The sequence below is a fragment of the Ursus maritimus genome, unplaced genomic scaffold (genome assembly GCF_017311325.1).
Source record: "Ursus maritimus isolate PB19 unplaced genomic scaffold, ASM1731132v1 scaffold_25, whole genome shotgun sequence".
Lineage (NCBI taxonomy): Eukaryota > Metazoa > Chordata > Mammalia > Carnivora > Ursidae > Ursus > Ursus maritimus.
Window position 1 is genome coordinate 24,624,134 of NW_024425008.1, and position 19,848 is coordinate 24,643,981.

General features: G+C 44.1%; 2 protein-coding genes across 14 annotated transcripts in view; one reads left to right on the plus strand and one right to left on the minus strand.

Annotated features, from left to right (window-relative positions):
- Nucleotides 1-5,206, plus strand: part of TGFB3 (transforming growth factor beta 3) — a 22,511-nt gene extending 17,305 nt beyond the window's left edge. The window contains exons 5-7 of the mRNA XM_008699440.2: nucleotides 22-193; nucleotides 2,986-3,139; nucleotides 4,028-5,206. Of these exons, the coding sequence (XP_008697662.2) occupies nucleotides 22-193; nucleotides 2,986-3,139; nucleotides 4,028-4,186 (485 nt within the window). The 3' untranslated portion in view covers nucleotides 4,187-5,206. The remainder of the gene's footprint in view (nucleotides 1-21; nucleotides 194-2,985; nucleotides 3,140-4,027) is intronic.
- Nucleotides 5,207-6,595: 1,389 nt separating this feature from the next.
- Nucleotides 6,596-19,848, minus strand: part of TTLL5 (tubulin tyrosine ligase like 5) — a 278,708-nt gene continuing 265,455 nt past the window's right edge. For 12 of the 13 annotated variants that reach the window (XM_040641619.1, XM_040641627.1, XM_040641628.1 and 9 more), the window contains 2 exons: nucleotides 8,491-8,530; nucleotides 6,596-8,358 (listed from right to left, as the gene is read on the minus strand). In XM_040641619.1, coding sequence (XP_040497553.1) covers nucleotides 8,508-8,530 — 23 coding nt within the window. In that variant the 3' untranslated portion in view covers nucleotides 6,596-8,358; nucleotides 8,491-8,507. Of the gene's footprint in view, nucleotides 8,531-19,848 lie in introns of all 13 variants that reach the window. The other variant, XM_040641626.1, reaches the window with a different exon arrangement.

The window sequence follows — 19,848 nt, forward strand, 5'->3', positions numbered from 1 at the left end:
CCTCCTCTTTCCCTTCTGCAGGTGTGGACAGCGAGGATGATCATGGCCGTGGGGACCTAGGGCGCCTCAAGAAGCAGAAGGACCACCACAACCCTCACCTCATCCTGATGATGATTCCCCCGCACCGGCTGGACAACCCGGGCCAGGGCGGGCAGAGGAAGAAGCGGGCCCTGGACACCAATTACTGCTTCCGGTGAGCTTGGGCCCACTCACAACCAGGAACTCCTGAGCCAACACTTACTGTGTGCCTGCTGTGGCTCAGTCCCTGGGCCTAAGCTGTGCTAAACGGGGGTCCTGGATGCTAGTCACAAACAACTCCAGGAAAGAAGATCTAACACTTCTTACCAACATCTTCCTGTTTTTCCGGAGCCCCACTGTTTTTCCACAGCCCAGCTCTGTGAGGCTCTGTCTGAAGCAAATGAGTAGGAGAGTGTTGCTAAGACAGTTTGGATCAGAGACTTGGCCGAAGCCTCTCTGTAGTTCCTGTGTTGTAAAGTACTTCTTCGTGTGTTTTTGCATGAGGGAGATGATGCAGGACTTCCTTTTTTTTTTTCTATTTAAATTCTAGCTCGTTAACATATAGTGTAATATTGGTTTCAGGAGTAGAATTTAGTGATTCATCAGTTACATACAACACCAGTGCTCATCATAACAAGTGCCCTCCTTGTTACCCATCATCTATCTAGCCCATCCTCCCACCCACTTCCCTCCATCAACCCTCAGTTTGTTCTCTATCATGAAGAGTCTCTTATGGTTTGCTTCCCTCTCTCTCTTTCCCGCGCTTCCTGTATGTTCATCTGTTTTGTTTCCTAAATTCCACATATGAGTGACATCATATGGTGCCTTTCTCTAACTGACTATTCCACCTAGCCTAATACTCTCTAGTTCCATCCATATCGTTGTAACCGGCAAGATTTTATTCTTCTTGGTGGCTGAGTAATATTGCATTGTATATATATACACCACCTCTTCTTTATCCATTCATCCGTCGATGGGCACTTGGGCTCTCTCCATAGTTTGGCTATTGTTGATAAAAATGCTGCTATAAACATCAGGGTGCCTGTACCCCTTCGATTCTGTATTCTTGTATCCTTTGGATAAATACCTAGTAGTGCAATTGCTGGATTGTAGAGTAGCTCTATTTTTAACTTTCTGAGGAACCTCCATACTGTTTTCCAGAGTGGCTGCGACAGTTGAATGCAGGGCTTTCTCTGAAAGCAGTGCTCAGTTCCCTGTGAGCTGTCCAGTGGTGCCCCGGGTGAGGGGAGATAGGGCAGTCTCCATGTACCAGGGGGATTTGAGCTAGTGAAATTAATGAACTAATTCAGGAGTAGGAGGTAGCCACCATGAAGAGAGAGAAAGAAAGAGCCTCTTCTCTTCTATAGTTCAGTTCCTCATTTACAAGGGAGGGGATAAGGCACACAGCAATTACTACAAGGTAGAAAATGAGCACACCCACGAGAAGGTCCGAAGTTCTGAGTGCTTTAAGGATCTGGAGCAAGCAGCTGATCTGTGGGTGCAGGAAAGGGATCAGAAGGGCGCAGAACTTGAACCTCCACGGACGAGTGAGGTTTGGGCATGGAGGGAGATGGGAGGAGGAAGGAAGGAACACGAGCGGGTCAGTTTGGCTGGAGAGGAGAATGCCTGGAGCTGGCGAGACTGAATTAGGAAATCTTTAGATCTAACACTATGCCTTATAAGGAGCAACTGAGTGAACTAGCGATGTGGAGCCTGAAGGTGTAGTAGAGCCAACGTAGCTGGCCGCCAGCTGTCTGCAGGCTGCCATGTCCGTTTGTTCTGTGTGGCTCATAATCAGTTAGGAATGGATGCTCTTGGCTGCAAGGAACAGTGGCCTAAACCACAAAGGATTTCTTATTCACAGGAAGCCTGTAGCAGCAGGCTCAGGGTTGGTCTGGCTGCCTAATTATGCCATTGGGAATACAGGCTCGCTCTCTGCAGTCTGCCATGCTTAGGATGTTGGCTTGCTTTTCATCTTCTTGCTTATGGTCACAGTGACTGCTAAAGCTCCAGGTATCTTGTCTGTGTTCGAGACAAGAAGAAGGGAGAAGAGGCAGAGATGGCAGCTTTCCTCTTCCATCTGTGACTTTTATAAAGAATCAATCATTTTTGCCAGAATTTGCCCTTACCTTCTGCATACTTCTTATGTCTGATTGGTCATCGCTGGGTTACATGACCACCCCTACCTGCAAGGGAGGCCAGGAAAATGAGTATCTGGTGCTCCAGACTTTCTAATGGGAGGTGGCAAGGGAGAAGGGGGGTAGGAATGGCTTTTGAATAGATAAATAAGAGTGTTTGCCACGGTTCACCCTTGGAACCCACAGGAAGCCAGATTTTGGAAGGAGTAAGTTCTAGGTCGCAGTAGACTTTGACATACAGGCTAGATGCCCACTTGGCAAGGGTTATTGCCAAATGGATTTCTGCAGGGAACAGAATTGAAATGGCCTGATAGTTACACTTGGGGTGAGTCCACGAGTCTAACAGAAGGATACACTTTGATTCAATGACCTCTAGATTCGGTCTCAGCAGTCTCACGTAGTAAGCAAGCTGTGTGAGCTTCGAGTTCATGTCTCGTTGGGCGCTCACTGGGAAGGTCACAAGAAAACCAACCTCAATGACACTGAGCTGGCTACGAACACGCATTCGGTGCTTGGTTTTATGTGAAGCAATTTATGTCTCTGCGTTGACCTAGGATATAAAAGCAGGCAGGACCACCTTTGCCTTTTCTCTTCCTCACGCATCATCCGTATCTGCCTATTACGTCCTTGGGATCACGGTCTTCAACACAAGAAAATGCTTTTATGGTATATAAGCTCAACGCCCTTGAACCTGGGATTCCATTGATTAGGGCCACCTCTTAGGGTGACCAGGAAGGACTCCAGGTACAAATATGAGGGCCGTTGGTGAGGTTGTTTATATTGGTGGTTTCCTGCAGGTTGATGGTCTATAAATGTTTTTTTGTTGTAGCAATTTGGAGGAGAATTGCTGTGTGCGCCCTCTCTACATTGACTTCCGACAAGATCTGGGCTGGAAATGGGTCCATGAACCTAAGGGCTACTACGCCAACTTCTGCTCAGGCCCTTGCCCCTACCTCCGCAGCGCGGACACAACCCACAGCACGGTATGGAGCGGGGCGATGCCATGTGGGGCACTGGGGCCGCGCCCGCCAGGCCACTCGTTCACACGAATGCGTGAGGACTGAATGTTGAATGAGCGAATGGTGATCCAGGGCGAGTAAAATCCCTTTGCTGAAGGTTCTGATCTTGGCACCCTGGCCCGACTCTGCCTCGCCACATTCTGCCCTTTAAAATTTCCTCCATGGTTTCAACCAGACTTTTTATTCTGTCTAAAGCTTTTGTACCATCCTGGAAATTAATTCACGGCCCCAGCACACCCTGTACTGCACATGGCCAGCAAGGGATGCTGGGGCAGAAAGGCTTCTACCCTCAGCGAAAGGACTCAGGGAATTCCAGCCTCTTGGACGTAGAAGAGACATTTTGAAAGACAATGCAAAACACAGAGAAGCAGCTAATAAGAAACAATGGGAAGAGAAAGGGAGAGAGGGGGAAGTCAGGACTCTGAAACTAGCTTGCCTTTCTTTCCCTCAAGGGGAATCAGAAATAGGGCAGTCATTTGTGAAACGTATTTCCTGATAGCTCACGATTTCTGCCCGTCTGGGGCTGCACACTCTGGCGCTTACTCAATGGCCCAAAGCAGCATTTAGTGAGATCACGTCTCCCCGAAGTGACCACTTACAGCTAGCAAAACCAGTAGAGGAATGTTTCTTAACAGCAAAGAAAATTTCATTATCCATTTAAAGTCGCCCACTAGTTGTTATCAGCTTATTAAGCTGATCACGCTCACACAAGTACAGATGTTCACCCAAACCGAAATAGCATCCATGGCCAGTCTCCAGACCTGCTGTCTCTGGAGCAGCCCCCAGAACTTGGTAGAGGGTTCTGGGCCTGAGGCTTGGCCTGCCACCCTCTAAATGACGTATCCTCCCCAGGTGCTGGGACTGTACAACACTCTGAATCCTGAAGCATCTGCCTCACCTTGCTGTGTGCCCCAGGACTTGGAGCCCCTGACCATCCTGTACTACGTCGGGAGGACCCCCAAGGTGGAACAGCTGTCTAACATGGTGGTCAAGTCCTGTAAGTGTAGCTGAGACCCTGCCTGCGACGGAGAGAGAGGACAGAGGACTGCCACCGCCCGACCGCCTGCTCCTCGGGAAACACAAAAGCAACAGACCTCACCTAGAGGCCTGGAGCCCGCCACCTTCGGCTCCAGGCAGACGGCTGAGACGGAAGTTCCCTTTTGGGACATTTCTCCTTCTTGCTGGCTCTGAGAATCACTGTGGTAAAGAAAGTGTGGGTTTGGTTAGGGGAAGGCCCAACTCTTCAGAATACACAGATTTTCTGTGACGTAGACGGAGGTGGTGGGGACAGAGGAAGAGGGATGGCAAGTCGACATGGGACGCATCACGCGGCAATGGACCTGGGATACCCTAGGGAGGAGGAAGGGCAGAGAACGGCCGGGACAGGGCCAGGCCGGAAGACACTTCTGAGGTCAGATGTGCTCATCGCTGCCCCACATCTGCTCTAGGGAATCGGGATGACATTATACAAGGCAAGCATTTTCCTTCAGAGAGGTCACCTAGACAAAGTCCCAGAACTGTATCTCCTACTACCTGGGATTAAGGATGAATCTGTAATTTTGCAAATTGTCCTCTCAACATCAGTCAGCAGCACCAAGGGTCATAAAGGGAGAAAAACCCGGGGAATGTAGTTCCCGGGCCGTCAACTCTGTGGGGCCATCTGGATATGCTGACCTCAGAAGCAGAGAGTGGGAACGAACGCCTCCTGTCTGCCCTCTGGGCCCCTCCTCTCGCCTTCTTCCTCGATCGTGTTTCCCCTCGGACGTATGGCTAGACACCTTCCAGGTCAGGGCGCACATATTTGGATTTGGGGTCTGTGCAGTCTTGGGGCATTATGGGTTCCCCTCCCCCTCCCCCCAGACCCTGTGTTCATCTGGTGTTCCTGGAAGCAGGTGCTAGAACGGATGAGGCGTGCGGGGAGGTTGCGCATGCGCCACGCAATGACTTGGCCCCAGACACGTAGACTGAGATATAAAGACAAATACAAATATTACTCTCAAAATCTTTGTATAAATAAATATTTTTGGGGAATCTTGGATCATTTCATCTTCTGGAAGATTGTCTCTAGAACAGTAAAAGCCTATTCTAAGGTGTAAGTCTGACCGGATAAATATCCTTGATTACTCTTTTCTTAATCCCACAATCATGTCTACTAACGGGCACCTGGCGCCGACAATCTCGAACATCGAATGCCTTGCTTAGTGCGAGTACCCTGGACGGTGGGACACTGTGCTGCCTTCTGCCGTCTGAGAAGACTGAACTGTTTGTGTTCCCTTCCTTCTCGTGGAGTATTTTGTTCTCAGACACACAGAGGCAGTGGCTCAGAGTTGCAGAAAGTTGTACGAATTTGGCCTACATTTAACTGTGGGCAAAAATGCACTATAAATGACGAACACCGCCATTTTTTAGATCTAATCTCACGCTCCAGATCAGTTGAGAATTAGAGAAACGGTCTGTGGCAAATGGCCGAAGAAGATGAGGGTTATTCTGTTATCGGGGTAAGCTTGCCAGGAACCCCTTTGTCAGTGATTTGGGGACGGGAGAGGGCGAGGAAGTACAATCCCATAGTTCTCTTTTGCGGTCATAGACCCCAGAGCAATGCATAATTCCACTGTGGTACTAATGTCCACCTGAAGCAACCATCTGCAATGCGTGAGGAACCGTCTAGCAGCTCCCAAAACAACTGTTCCTCTATTGAAATCACCTTACCGTTGGTGAAAAAGTCTATCTGGAGCTAAAATCTGCAGGGTGAAGGGTCTGTGTGGTATGTTCTTGCCTCTGTGTGTGTGTGTAGATGTGTGTACCTTGCTCCTTCTGGAATTCTCCTGAATTGAACTCCAGAGTTTGGTCACCAAGACTTTCTTTCCTGCTTGGTCCATGCCCAGCCAATTCTAAGAGCTTCTCTCTCAGGCTTCATCGCCTGTGGCATCCGTTTACTTCCACTGTACTTGGGGGGCTGTGTCGCTGCCCTAAAATCATGGTTGCCGGGACTGTGTCCATCTTACCCAAGGGAGCTAGCGGGCCTGGAGAGGGGATGAAGCATGCCCAGCCCTTCGGCTGCAGAGTGTCTTCATTGTGATCGCTATTCTCGAGTTTCAGTGGGCACGAGAAACACCCAAAGTGTTTATTAAAAATGTACGATTTCAGGCTACAGCTCTAGAGATATCTTCAGTCCTGGGGGAAGGTCTAGGCTGCCTAAAAACCACATTTTGAGCAGCAGTGTCTTATATCTGACATCACTGGTCCTTCCTTGAGGCTTAAATAAGGACGAAGGGACCAATCTTTTTGACCCCAGAATAAACCTTCCTTCTTATCCAACCTCATAGGACATCACTAAAATGTTGGCCTGTGGCTCATCCTAATGAACCAAGGCAATGAGTTATGTTTCCTGAAGTATCCCAAAGAACACAGAACACATTGTGATTCCAAATGTTCTTTTTATATGAGAGCTCTATTCTTATCTTTATCAGCAGATACAAATATGGGCGGGCGTCTCAAGTCCAGCCTCTCCATTCCACATGTCACTTAGAGGCCCTATAGAAACTTGAGCCACTGTCCGTCTGTCTGAAAAGATACACACTTGTTTTGGGGGAGGGGAGGGAGGGACACTGAAAATGACACCATTGTTGGAGGGGGAAATCATATGATCAGTCTCGTTTATTACCAAGAGAAGTTCAGTACCAGTAAAAATGACACGGAAGTATTCGGTTAAATGAGGGAGAGATCTGCAGTCTGGTCTTAACAGCTGATAAGCACACGGGGAGTGCAAGAGGGAATTAGCCTCAGGATCCAGTTCTAATGTTACCTAGGGCAATTCCAAGCAGTCAGTTGGTCTCAAAGTTCTTTTCCTGGGCTCATGCCCTCTTATCCTTTCTCATATGATCCACATGCCTTTTTTCCCGGTTCTACACATCACCAGGGAATCATGAAGGAATCCTGATTTGTCTCCTAACCAATTCACAACCAGGTTAGCCAACAGTTAGGATGGTCCTCAGACTACTAACCAGAAGTCTCAGGAACATCACGAATACATTTTCTCCCCTCCCTCAAGCGACAGTCTTCATCCCTCACAAGCAAACGAAATGCTTCCATGTGCTCAAACCTGTTTGCATTCACTAAGAAGTCAATAAAGTCCCTTTTCTCTCTGCCTTGTTGGGTGTCATTATTCCTTTGGGGTTTGAATGCTGAGTCTAGAGTACCTGGTTGTAGAAAAACCCAGACTCTGGATCCTCCCCCAGGAACTCCCCAGGGTAGCTATCAGTCCTTCGGTGGGCCCTGCAGCCCCACCTTTCAACCATTTTCTTCAGGAGAAGCCAGAGAGGGGACCAGGGAAAGGTGAGGAGAGGGAGCAGAGGTCAAGTGGAAAGGCATGCTGTCGGGGGCTGTGCCACCTCATTCTGCTGAGGACCCCTGGAGGACCTGTCTGCCGCGGGCTGATAATGGAGACGTGTGCACACACGCACTTCCCAGGTACAGGAGCTGCCTGTGGGGAACAGCCTGGACCCACCAGCTGCCGAAACCAAATGGAAGGGTAAGACATCTCTTTAGTTCACATTCCTAAGACAAAGTTTAAAAAATTGCCCAGCAATGAAAGAAAACGAGAAGTTGGTCCCATTTCAGGCTTGTTTGTGAATACTGATTGTTGGGAAATTAGTAAATGGAAAAAAAGAAAATAAAAATAGAATTACTTTATTAATTTTAGAAATCAGTAATTCCAAAGGGTGCCTTTACCATGGCTCCTGTGGTCAGCAGCACACCGACTTTTCTTCACTCTCTGAAAATCTTGAGATGTATGCCCCCCCACCCGAACCCTTAGAAAAGGAAAGAACAGCTTTGGTAGATAATGTTGTTGGGATTTTAGGCTTGTAGGAAGTAAAGCTTAATACTGCAGTCTGGAGAAGAAGAGGAAGCAAAATGCAAATAGCCAAAGAGCCTGTTTTATATCATCTCTGTGCGGTAGCAGGAGAGGGACAGAGAAGGCCTAAGCAGGTCGGGGGCATGGGGGGTAAAAGGGATAAAAGATACATGTGTGCTCTGATGGGGTATATAACGTATCAGTCGAATGTCCCCACTGCCAAGTTCAGTCAAAACCCAGCTGACGTGTTTTCCCGTCGTCTCAGTGAAAGTCTGGATTGGCTGGTTGGCAACAATCTACTGCCACTGTTGCTTGAAGGCTCTGGGGACTGAGGCAGCAAAAAAAAAAAAAAAAGAAAGAAAGAAAAAAAAAAAAAGTACCATGGACCCCTCGCAGCGCTGGTGGATGCTTCGGCCTCGGTCACCCCCCCGCAGGAGCCGGGTTAGCAAAGAGCTTGTACCTGTGTGCGGTGACGGTTCATCTTTTAGTGTGAGCAGGATCTGAAAAAGACAGAACCAGCCGCTAAGTGACCTACATGAGAGTGTGGGCTTTTATTTACAGCAACGTCTGGTACAGTTCACACCACTGAAGACCGAAGAAGTTGTGGCCACATAAATGCTCACCTTGAACCTGAAGACTTTTCATTTTAACCACTTTTGTTGGACACCTTTCTAACACACTCCGGTTCTGCTGCTTTTCTGTCTACTTCTTAGTTTCTTTTCTTTTCTTTTTCTCCTGGATAAGAACATTTTAACTCTTTCACTTCTTAATATAAAGCGCTGAAGATGTTAACCTTTTCTAGAAATGTAAGGCCAGCGTTGTTAGCATTCAGTACTGAACTGCACGGGAAGACTGCTCCATGTGCACTTCCGAGTTAGTCTAAATCTTTGTTGAATGTTGGGTTGTCACAATACACCCCGCTGTCCCCATCCCCACAGTGCGCACCTACATCCCACCAGCCGGTTTAAGACAAGGACGTTACTATTACCCTCCACCCCCTGTGAGGCCCTCCCACTGCCTTCCCATTTCCACTATCCTGAATTATGTGTTTATCCTTCCCTTGTTTTGCTTTTTTAAAACAGGTTTATTACATACACTCCTAACCCTAAATATTATGTTGTTTCGTTTTCACAATTTTGTGGTTTTCAATTTGACAGTGCTGCTTAACTATTATCATATGTGATCTCAGCACACAACTGGGAGAACTTCTTCAGTTATATACTTAGGAGTGGAACTGCTGGGTCACGGACACTTGCATCTTCCACTCTCTAAAAATAATGCCAAATTACATTCCTAAGCGGTTGTGCCAATTCCCACCCCCCCACCCCCAGGGCAGCTTCTCTACCTCCCCTACCTGTGGAGAAGGGGGGTTGTCTGAGTTTAAAATACTTGCTAGTCCAGTGGGTATACATGGTGTCCTACTGTGGTTTTAATGAGCATTTTCCCAATTAGGAATGAGGCTGAGACTCTTTTCAAGTATCTATTGTGCATATATGTTTTTTCTTCTGTGAAACGCCTGGACGTGGCTTTTGCTTATTTTCTTATTGAGTTTACTGTTTATTGATTTAAAAAAAATAAAACAGCTTTATTGAGATATAAGCCACATACCATACAATTCACCCATTTAATGTGTATAATCCAGTGGCTTGTAGTATATTCAGAGTTGTGCATCCATCACCACGATCAATTCTAGAACATTTTCACTGAAAGAAGATGAAACCCTACACCTCTTACACCATCACTCTCGCTCATCGTGTCTTCTGGCCTTAGGCAACCACTGATCTAGTTTCTGTCTCTATAGATTCGCCTATCCTAGACATTTCGTAGGAGTGGACTCATGCAGTATGTGGGCTTTTGTGTCTGGCTTCTTTCCCTTGGTGCAATGTTTTCAAGGGTCTTCCATGCTGTAGCATGGAACAGTACTCTCTGCCTTTTTATGGCTCAATAATACTCCACTGTGTGTATGTTTTATTTATTCACTCACCAGTTGATGGCTATTGGGGTTGTTTCCGCCTCCTGGATATTAGTAATCATGCTGCTATAAACATTCACGTACAAGGTTTTGTCTGGACATATGTTATCATTTCTGTTGGGTGTATACTGCTGGGTCATACGGTAACCCTCTGTTTAAAGGTTTGAGAAACTGCCGTTTCCAAAGCAGTTGCACCATTTTAAAAACACACAACCTGCAAACTATTTTATTATTTTCTTAAGTCACTCTCCCCATTCTCTATCTTTTACGGTTTTATTTTCTCTCTAGAACACCCACTATTATCTAACGTACTATCTCTGTTACTAACGCGGTTTGTTGTCCGTATCTCCAGTTAAGGATTTGGGGCTGTTCTATTCACGCTCTGTGCTATGTGCCTGGTGTAGATACTCACTAAATATCTGTTGACTGAATCAGTCTTTCACTTTAACTGGAACATTAGTCCACTCACATTTTTGTGATTACAAATGTTTTTATTTATTTCTACTGTTTAAGTTGTGTTTTCCTTTAAAGATTTATTTATACTAGAGCAGCAGAGGGAGAGAATCTTTAAGTAACTCCCCACTGAGCGTGGAGCCTTACGTGGGGCTCAATCTCAGGGCTCATGAGATCACAACCTGAGCTGAAACCAAAAGTCGGGTGCTTCAACGACTGAGCCATCCAGGTGCCCCTTAAGCTGTGCTGTCTGTGTTTTCTTTTTCTCCTTAAAGTTTTATAATTTCTATTCTTTTAGTAGTTACTCTACTGATTTTTGCATTTGTGTATATACTATGTGAAGCTAAAATTAATCACTATCTTTACCTTTTCACTCTATAAGATCAAGTTAGACTACTTAACTCTGATCATAGCCTCTGTCTTGATTACCCTGATACTGGTGTTGGGTACTTTCATCCCCCTCCTTTTTTTTTTTTTTTTTAAAGGTTTTATTTATTTATTAGACAGAGATAGAGACAGCCAGCGAGAGAGGGAACACAAGCAGGGGGAGTGGGAGAGAAGAAGCAGGCTCATAACGGAGGAGCCTGATGTGGGGCTCGATCCCATAACGCCAGGATCACGCCCTGAGCCGAAGGCAGACGCTTAACCGCTGTGCCACCCAGGCGCCCCTTCATCCCCCTCCTTTTTAACCTCACAAGGTCATTATAGTTTATTATTATGCTTTTATTTGCCCGAGTGTCTTTATACATTCTTTGCTCTTAAGTCAGTTTTGGCATCTCAGACCTTTTTCTGGTATCACCTTCCTCTGTTGAAATATATTCTTTAGAATCTTTCCTTTTGTGAAGGTTTACTGATGCCAAAGTTGTCTGGGTTTTACATGTTGGAAAATGTCTATTTCATCCTCATCCTTGAAAGATACTTTTGCTTAAAATACATTTCTGGCGGGGTACTTATTTTTTCTCATCAATGGCCACATCGCACTGTAGTTCGGCTTCCGCTGCTGCCGCGGAGGATTCCTTTGGAAAGCCACCTTTGCCTCAAGGTGCTTAAATTTAACATCTTTTGTCTGTAGTATTCCAAAGTTTCAGTAGTGGATTTCTTGTGATTCACTATAGCCAGTCGTATCTTCCAGTAGTTATGGAATATTTTTAGCCATTGTCCCTTCAAATATTGTCCTGTCTCACTTTTTTTTTTCTTTCCAGAACTCCTTCTATTTAAATATCTATCAGGCCTTCTCACTCGGTTTTTCCTCCCTTTTTCTTTCTGTCCTGCAGTTCACGTAATTTCTTTAAATATATCTTTGAGTTCATTAAATATCTTTTCAGCTAGGTCTAACCTGCAGTTAAGCCCACTCATTGATTTGAAAACCATAATTAACTGTGTCTCTGCAATTCTAAAGTACGACATAGTTCTTTTTCAAATCTGCTTCGTCATAATTTTAATCTTTTGATTTTACTCCTACTTTTACTCCCTCTTTTAATTTCTCTAAACACATGAGAAAATTTACTTTGTATTGTATGTCTGGTAATTTCAGTATCTTAGTCTTTGTGGGTCTAAGATTGTTATATGCTATTTTGCTGACTTTCACTATGGTGCCACGTTTCCTTATTTGTTTTGTGATTGTAAACTGTGATCTCGCAGTTCTTAGACCTTTACCTATAAGAATTATTTGAGATTTGAGTTGAAGGAAGATCCTTCCAGAAAAAATACGCATTTGATTCTACTAGATGCCTGGGGCCACTATTAGCTTAGGATCACCTTCGATTAAATTCTCAGTTTGAAGTTCTTCAGGGTGCCTAGGGAATATGAATTCATGCCCACACTTACACAAGGGTGAGTGTGTGGTTACAGAACGTCAGGGGAGAGTCCCCTACTCCACCACATTCAGCACCAAGGCTCACGACAGGCAATTTTCTTTCAGGGCCTGAGGGGGTAAAGGTAAAGTGGGAAGGGAGGTTTATTTCCGGCTGACCTCTACATGGAGAATACAGCCCTCTGGGGTCCTATCTTCATGTGAAGGGTCTCTGGTCCAGAGTTGCTTGGATCTCCGCTCCTGCCTGCTGACTCAGTTCTGGGGTTATCAGGGCAGGCACAATACACAGGACAACAATGTTATTGTGTCTGCCCCCTCACTGTCTCTGTGGCCACGATCACAGCCTGGCTCTGTTTTGGTAGGATTTTGAAAAACCTGTCATTGAAGTTGTCCATCTTCTTTTTTCCTTTGATGTCCTGACCTGGAAATTCTTTCTCTCTCTCTCTCTTTTTTTCGTAATGCCTACGGCTCGTACTATTTATACACTCACTTGGTAGTTATCAAATAAATGAAGTTACATCTTCTTAGGCTAGTTTTAAAGTCAACAAGCAACATAAACATAAAATATTATCCGAATTACCCTTAAAAATCTTGAAGCACCTGTAAAAGACATTGTACTGGACTGGCAACAAACCCAATCTGTCCTCCAGCCTACTATTCTTCTGTCAGCATCATATTACGTAACTGGCTTGTGTTACTGCAACATAGCAAATAAAAATATTTTAAAGAGGACGGGGGTGGGGGTGGGGGGCTTTGTCTTGCATGTGTTGCTCATGTCCCACGGATACACTCTTTTAAGTGCAGAGACCGCATCTTACAAATCTTCACAGGACCTGAGCTCCTAGCATTTTGCCATGTACGTGTTTACATGGGGGTGCTTGGTAAATACTGGACTGACTGATGTGGGAAACGATCGACAGCAGTGCTCCCTATGGGTAGAAAAAGATTTCCAACTAACAATACAAACTTGGCTTCTGCAAACACCACAGCCTCGGGGGATAAGCAGCAATCCGCACTCCAGGGCAGCGCTCCTACCCCCCATCAGCTGTGTGGAGGAAAGGGAAGCACATTTTCAATGAGATCATCTGACTCACGGCTTTTCCAGCTCAGAAAAAACAGAGGATGCACCACGACTTCCACGCCACTGAAGGCGGCCCACACCTCAAACAACATGAACGTGTAACTGGAGCTATTTTTCTCCCTCCCAGGTCTGAAGTGAACAGGAGAAATAAAATTAAAAACGTAATTTTTAAAACTACCTAAATGCAAAGGCTTTGTCCATTGTGCCTCTTAGATGTGCCCCCTAGGATCAGACTGGCCCTGATAGTACCTTCTGGCAACGTTCTGCTTTGATAAGAGAGTGAATGAATCACTTTATTTATATCCTGAGTGACATTAGGAGAAAGGGACAGCTGGGGAGTGAGGGCCAACCTGCTGGCCCCTCACCTTCCCGGGCACAGGTCCAGTATGTAGGAATGAACAACACAGGCGCAAGAGCAGGAGATCCATCTCCTGAAACCCGGCCTGGTGACACGGAGGCGCCGGGCGCAGCTGCAAGGGGTCTGTGCGGAGCGGAGGCAGCCCTAGGGGAGAAGGGAGCGAGCTGGCTGACCACAGCAGCACCCCGAGTGCTCAGGCCTCCCAGAAACCCTTCTCCACATCTAGTGAACGATGCAGGCATGTGGGTGACCTCTTAGATGCTAAATGCAACCCGGGTCAAGTGTCCAGCTATGGGGGAGAATTTCTTTCTGCTTGCAAGTAAGTGTAGGAGAGTTTTGATAAAATGCTATTTTAAGGAATTCTACTGTAAAGAACCGAAGTCATATATCCAATAAGCCAAATTCTTCTAAGAAAAATGTTCCATAACTCATTTCTGAAAGTATATTTAACTCCTATAAACCTGTAAAACCATGGTCCCTTTATTCTGGTTCATTTTCTTACTACAACGGAGCAGTAAAATAGGCGTGACAGAATGACCTCACGGAACAGAGAGAAACCCGTCTGGGGGACTTTCAAACGTCACTCAGTGAAAAATGTTTCTTTTTGTAACTCCATTTTGATAGTTAAGGGCAGACCATTTAACACGTTTGCAGAGTTGTAGTTTTTTTTTGCATAAGAATATTTAATAACTTCCCTTTTATGAAAATTTAAAAATTGCACGCTGATCTAAATCAAAGTTCTTGGCATCTAATTCCATGACCTAGCTGTATCTATCCGTCTAGTTTCGAAGCATAATTCACTTAAGCACATCTGGGATATTAATATATATATGTTTATATATAAAATGTTTCAATATAATGTAAATGCATGTATATATAAAAATATACATAAAATCTGGCTTTATAAAACAAATCACTAAATCATTAAAAGGAAAATGATTTACAAAAAGCATATTTACTTTCTTAGAAAGATTTAATTTCTTTATAGAAAGTTCTCACACTGAAGAATGGTAGAGTAACACAAGGCTATGTACTTAATTAAATCTGATTTCTGCTATTTATTGGGCTTCTAATCTTTGGGACTTAATGATTATTGTTTTCTGAGCATCGGACAAATACATGTTCACTGTAGAAAAAATTTGGTGGGGTCTAAAAGGAGATCTTTTATATAGCTTTGAGTTCAAAAGAACTGATATACAGAGGGATTTTGTCTATTCTAGAACAATAATTTCCAGCCTGATACAAATCCAGTCTCATTCCTCCCACCGTAGGTACAGGATTCATTCAAAAAAGATGCTGGATTCTAGTAGTTCTTTGCCTAAAGATCAGCAGAACAGCAGGCTTTCAAGTACTTGAGGAAGGTAAATGAAGGGACCCTACCTAGACAACTGACTTTCAAACTTATTTAGTACAAATACATCTTCTATGAATACATACATTAATATCTTTTTGACTTAAACAGAAGTCTCACAAAACAATTCTCACTTTTATTACAGATGGACCCGCACTATTTTTTCTTTCTGTTCTACTCTGTTCCATTATAGGAGGGGTGGGAGGGAAGAGGCAGAAGTGATGGTTCTGATCAGTGGGATGCCAGTAAATGTTTAACAACTGGTTCTCTGTGGTAAAACAAACAAAGGCCCCAGCTTTGTGGTGTTGGCTGATTTCCACCACAGCCAAAGTCAGGTAACCAACATGATGAACTTACTGAGAGTTCACAGCGTTGGGAAGACTCATGCACCACTGGCTCTCGTGAGCCTGGTCATGACCCACTAATTGACTTGATGACCCACTGTCTGGTCATGACCCCATCGTTCACAAACTACTGTTCTAGAGTCTAGAGAATCAAACTCCTTAGTACCTTACAGGAACCTGAGAGGGGTCAGTAGATCTTGTTTCCAGGAGGTACTGAGGGAAAGTGCCCATGTGAGGGATGGCGAGCAGCCGGGGCGCTTGTCTGAGGGGAACCTCCTCTGATGCCCACTTTGACTTGGCATCATCCACCTTCAGCTTCCCCAAAACTGATCACCTTGGGAAAATTAGAGGTACCAAGCAATAACTTGAGGAAAACCCCAATCTCCTCGAGATTCAGTTTCTTTCTTGTAATGTGGGAATCATAACTTGTGTGCTTCACTGGATTAAGGGCTAAACAAGATAATCCGTATGCAAGCATTCTGAAAATTACAAGGGACTCTACAGGGTAGTATTCACATGAAAATGATTCAATTTAATAAAATCTTAATTACAGGCCATTAAAAAATATCATCTGAGCTCATCAGTCATTCCCACCCTCTCGACTCTTCATCCCCTCTCTGTGTCTCTGAGATTCTGAAATATCCAGTGCGTCTCAAGGCTGCCTCCTTGGGTGGTTCCACTGTATCCTCTTTCTTCTTTGCACTTTGCTGCTCTTTTTTTTACATTCTTTCCCTCAGAGAATGTATCCACTTACAGCTTTAACAGGTAACTCTATATAGATGACTGCTAAACTCCACATCTGGTTTGAACTCCTCCCTGGCTCTGCGAAGACTTTTCTGAGTTTAATGTTCAGCCATCATGTCAAATCTGACTCTTAAAATACTCCGTGTTATCTGTCCCACTCATCCACAACACCGGGTGCTCTACTTCTGTCAAAGGCATCTGTATTGGCCCAGTCACCAAGGTTTTATTTAAAGAACTTACAACCACTTCACCCATTAGCATGGCTACATTTCAACCATTAGCATGGTTACTATAAAAAAAAAAAAAGTGTTGGAGAGGATGTGGAGAAAGGGAACCCTTGGGCACTGTTGGTAGGAATGTAAAATGGTGTACCTGCTATGGAAAACAATATGGCGGTTCTCCACAAAATTAAAAATAGAATTACTGTGCGATTCAGCAACTCTACTTCTGGATATACATCTGGAAGAACTGAAAGCAGACTTGACCAAATATTTGTACACCCATGTTCACAGCATTACTCACAATAGTCAAAAGGTGGAAGCAAATCAAGTATCCACTGACAGATGAATTAATAAATAAAATGTGGTATACACATACAACAGGGTACTGTTCAGCCTTACAGGAAGGCAATTCTGACACATGCCGCAACACGGCTGAACCTTGAAGACATTATGCTAAGTGAGATAAGCCAGTCACGAAAAGACAAATACTGCATGATTCCACTTATATATGATATCTAGAACAGTCAAATTCATACAAACAGAAAAGAGAAAGGTGGTTGCCAGGAGCTGGGGGAAAGGAGAATGGGGAGTTATTGTTTAACGGGTAGAGTTTTAGTTTTGTAAAAAAGAAAAAAAAGTTTCTAGAGATGGATGGTGGTGATGGTTGCACAAATATATGAATGTACGTAATCCACTGAACTGTACGTTTAAAAATGGTTGAAGTGGTAAATTCTGTGTTGAGTGTATTTTGCCGCAATTAAAAAAGATAGTCAATAACAGTAGAGACTGCTCTATCATTTATTCTGCTGTCGGCACCATATGAAGTACTTACCGCACACAATGTCTTCTTTAATCCCATTTTTGAAAGTTGCAAAGCAACTCTGGGTTGAAAGTACGGGAAATCTACTGTTTTTGTCTCCTAACATCCCTTCCCATCTGCTTGTGGTCTCAGCTCCTTTCACTTCCTTTGGAAAACTGCTCCCCACTTGCTCTTTTCCAATCTGATGATTATGGCCAGACTACGAATGTCAGTACCATAACCTCTTTTTTTTCTTTTTTTTTTTTTAAATTCCAGTATAATTAGCATACAGTGTTATGTTCGTTTCAGGTGTACAATAGAGCAATTCAATGACTTCATACATTATCCAGTGCTCATCGGGACAAGTACACTCCTTAATCCCCTTCACCTACTTCACCCATCCCCCCACTCACCTCCCTTCTGGTGACCTTCAGTTTGTTCTCTATAGTTAAGAGAGTCTCATACCCTCTTGATCACAAAAGCTGGCAGGTGATCCAGACCTGGCCAAAGTCCCCACCCACTACCATAAGAGTTGGTCATGTCATCCAAGCCAAGTCAATCACAGCCTTTCCTTGGGATTTCTATATACTAACACAGAAAGAGAAATACTGTTTTTACTCTGTGGTCATTAAACTGGAAAGAATAAGGCTAGAGCTGCTCAACCTATACCCCTCCACTGATGTGCTACATGGCAGAAACCATATAAAGAAGGAAAGAGGGAGGTTTACGGAGTTATGAAAAGAAATGAAAAGAGATGGAGAAAGATGGAGAGAAGGAACATGAGGCAGAGAGAGATGGAGAAAAAGATCTCACGACACGTAGCTGGAGCCACCCTAATTCTCTCTAATCATGCGAGGCCACAGATGCACCCTTTTTCTTAGGTGTCTGAGATGGGATCTGTTACTGTAATGGATTCTAAGCACCGGCGATGGAGACTCCCATGTCAGAATTGTTAGAGTGAAGCTGAAGTTCTGAACTGAATGAAATAATAAGCCCAGAGAAAGGATCACACAAACAGAAGAGAAAAACTCAGAAGGAGGGTCACTCCAGTCTTTGCTGAAGCAAAGTGCTGGCCAGGCATTTGGCAGAAAATCTCTCTTGGAACTGTGTCCTCTCCATCTTCTAAAAAGTACCAGAGGAAGGAATATACAATTCTCAGCTAAAAAAATGAGGCAGGAAGAAACATCCCCATGTGATCACTGTGACGATCAAGTGAAGAAACTCCACGTAAAACCCCCAGCATTCGGGGTAGAGCAGGTGCTCAATGGCGAGCGGCTCCTGCTGTCACGAGTTTTCAAAGTGCAAAGACAAGAAGAGAGAACTGGAAAATCAGGCGACCATGTGAGAGAACACAGCATGAGTTCAAAGGTTTCATGTGGGAACTAAAATTTCCCTTCTTCAACGCCTTTCTCTTTAAAAACTGTTTCTATTTGTGTTATATTAAAAGTAATCCATGCATCTTCTATATACTAATACTGAAGCAGGAGAAAAAGAAATTAAGAAAACAATCCCATTTACACTTGCACCAAAAATAATAAGATACCTAGAAATAAAATTAACCAAGGTGGCAAAAGATCTGTAATCTGAAAACTTTAAAACATTAATGAAACAAATTGAAGACGACACAAAGAAATGGAAAGACATTCCACACTCATGGACTGGAAGAGCCAATATTGTTAAAATGTCCATACTACCCAAAGCAATCTGCACACTTAATGTAATCCCTACCAAAATACCAACAGCATTTTTTACAGAACTAGAACAAATAATCGTAAAATTGTACGGAACCACAAAACACCCCGAATGGCCAAAGTAATCTTGAAAAAGAAAAACAAAACTGGAAGTATCACAATTCTAGATTTCAAGATATACTACAAAGCTGCAGTAATCAAAATGGTATGGCACTGGCACACAGCCACATAGAGCAACAGAACAGAATAAAAAACCCAGAAATAAACCCACAATTATGTGGTTAGTTAATCTATGACAATGGAGGCAAGAATATACCATGGGAAAAAAAGCCAATCTCTTCAACAAATGGTATTAGAGAAACTGGACAGCTACATGCAAAAGAATGAAACTGGACCACTTTCTCATACTATACACACAAAAAAACTCAAAATGGATTAAAGACTTAAATATGAGACCTGAAACCATAAAAATGCTAGAAGACAGCACAGGCAGTAATTTCTCTGACATCGGCTGTAGCACCATTCTTCTCGATGGCAAGAGAAACAAAAGCAAAAATAAACCATTGGGACTATAGTTGAAATAAAAAGCTTCTGCACAGCAAAAGAAACAATCAAAACAAAACAACAACCTACTGAGTGGGAGAAGATATTTGCAAATGATATACACGGAAAGGGGTTAATATCCAAAACATATAAAGAATTTATACAATGCAACATGAAAAAAACCTAAATAATCCAATTAAAAATGGGCAGAAGACATGAGCAGACATTTCTCTGAAGAAGACACCCAGACGGCCAACAGACACATGAAAAGATGCTGGACCTCACTCACCATCAGGGAGATGCAAATCAGACCTACAGTGAACTATCACCTCACACCTGGTAGAACGGCTAAAATCAACAACACAAGACAAAACAAGTGCTGACAAGGACGTGGAGAAAGGGAAGCCCTCCTGCACTGTTGGTGGGAACGCAAACTGGTGCAGCCACC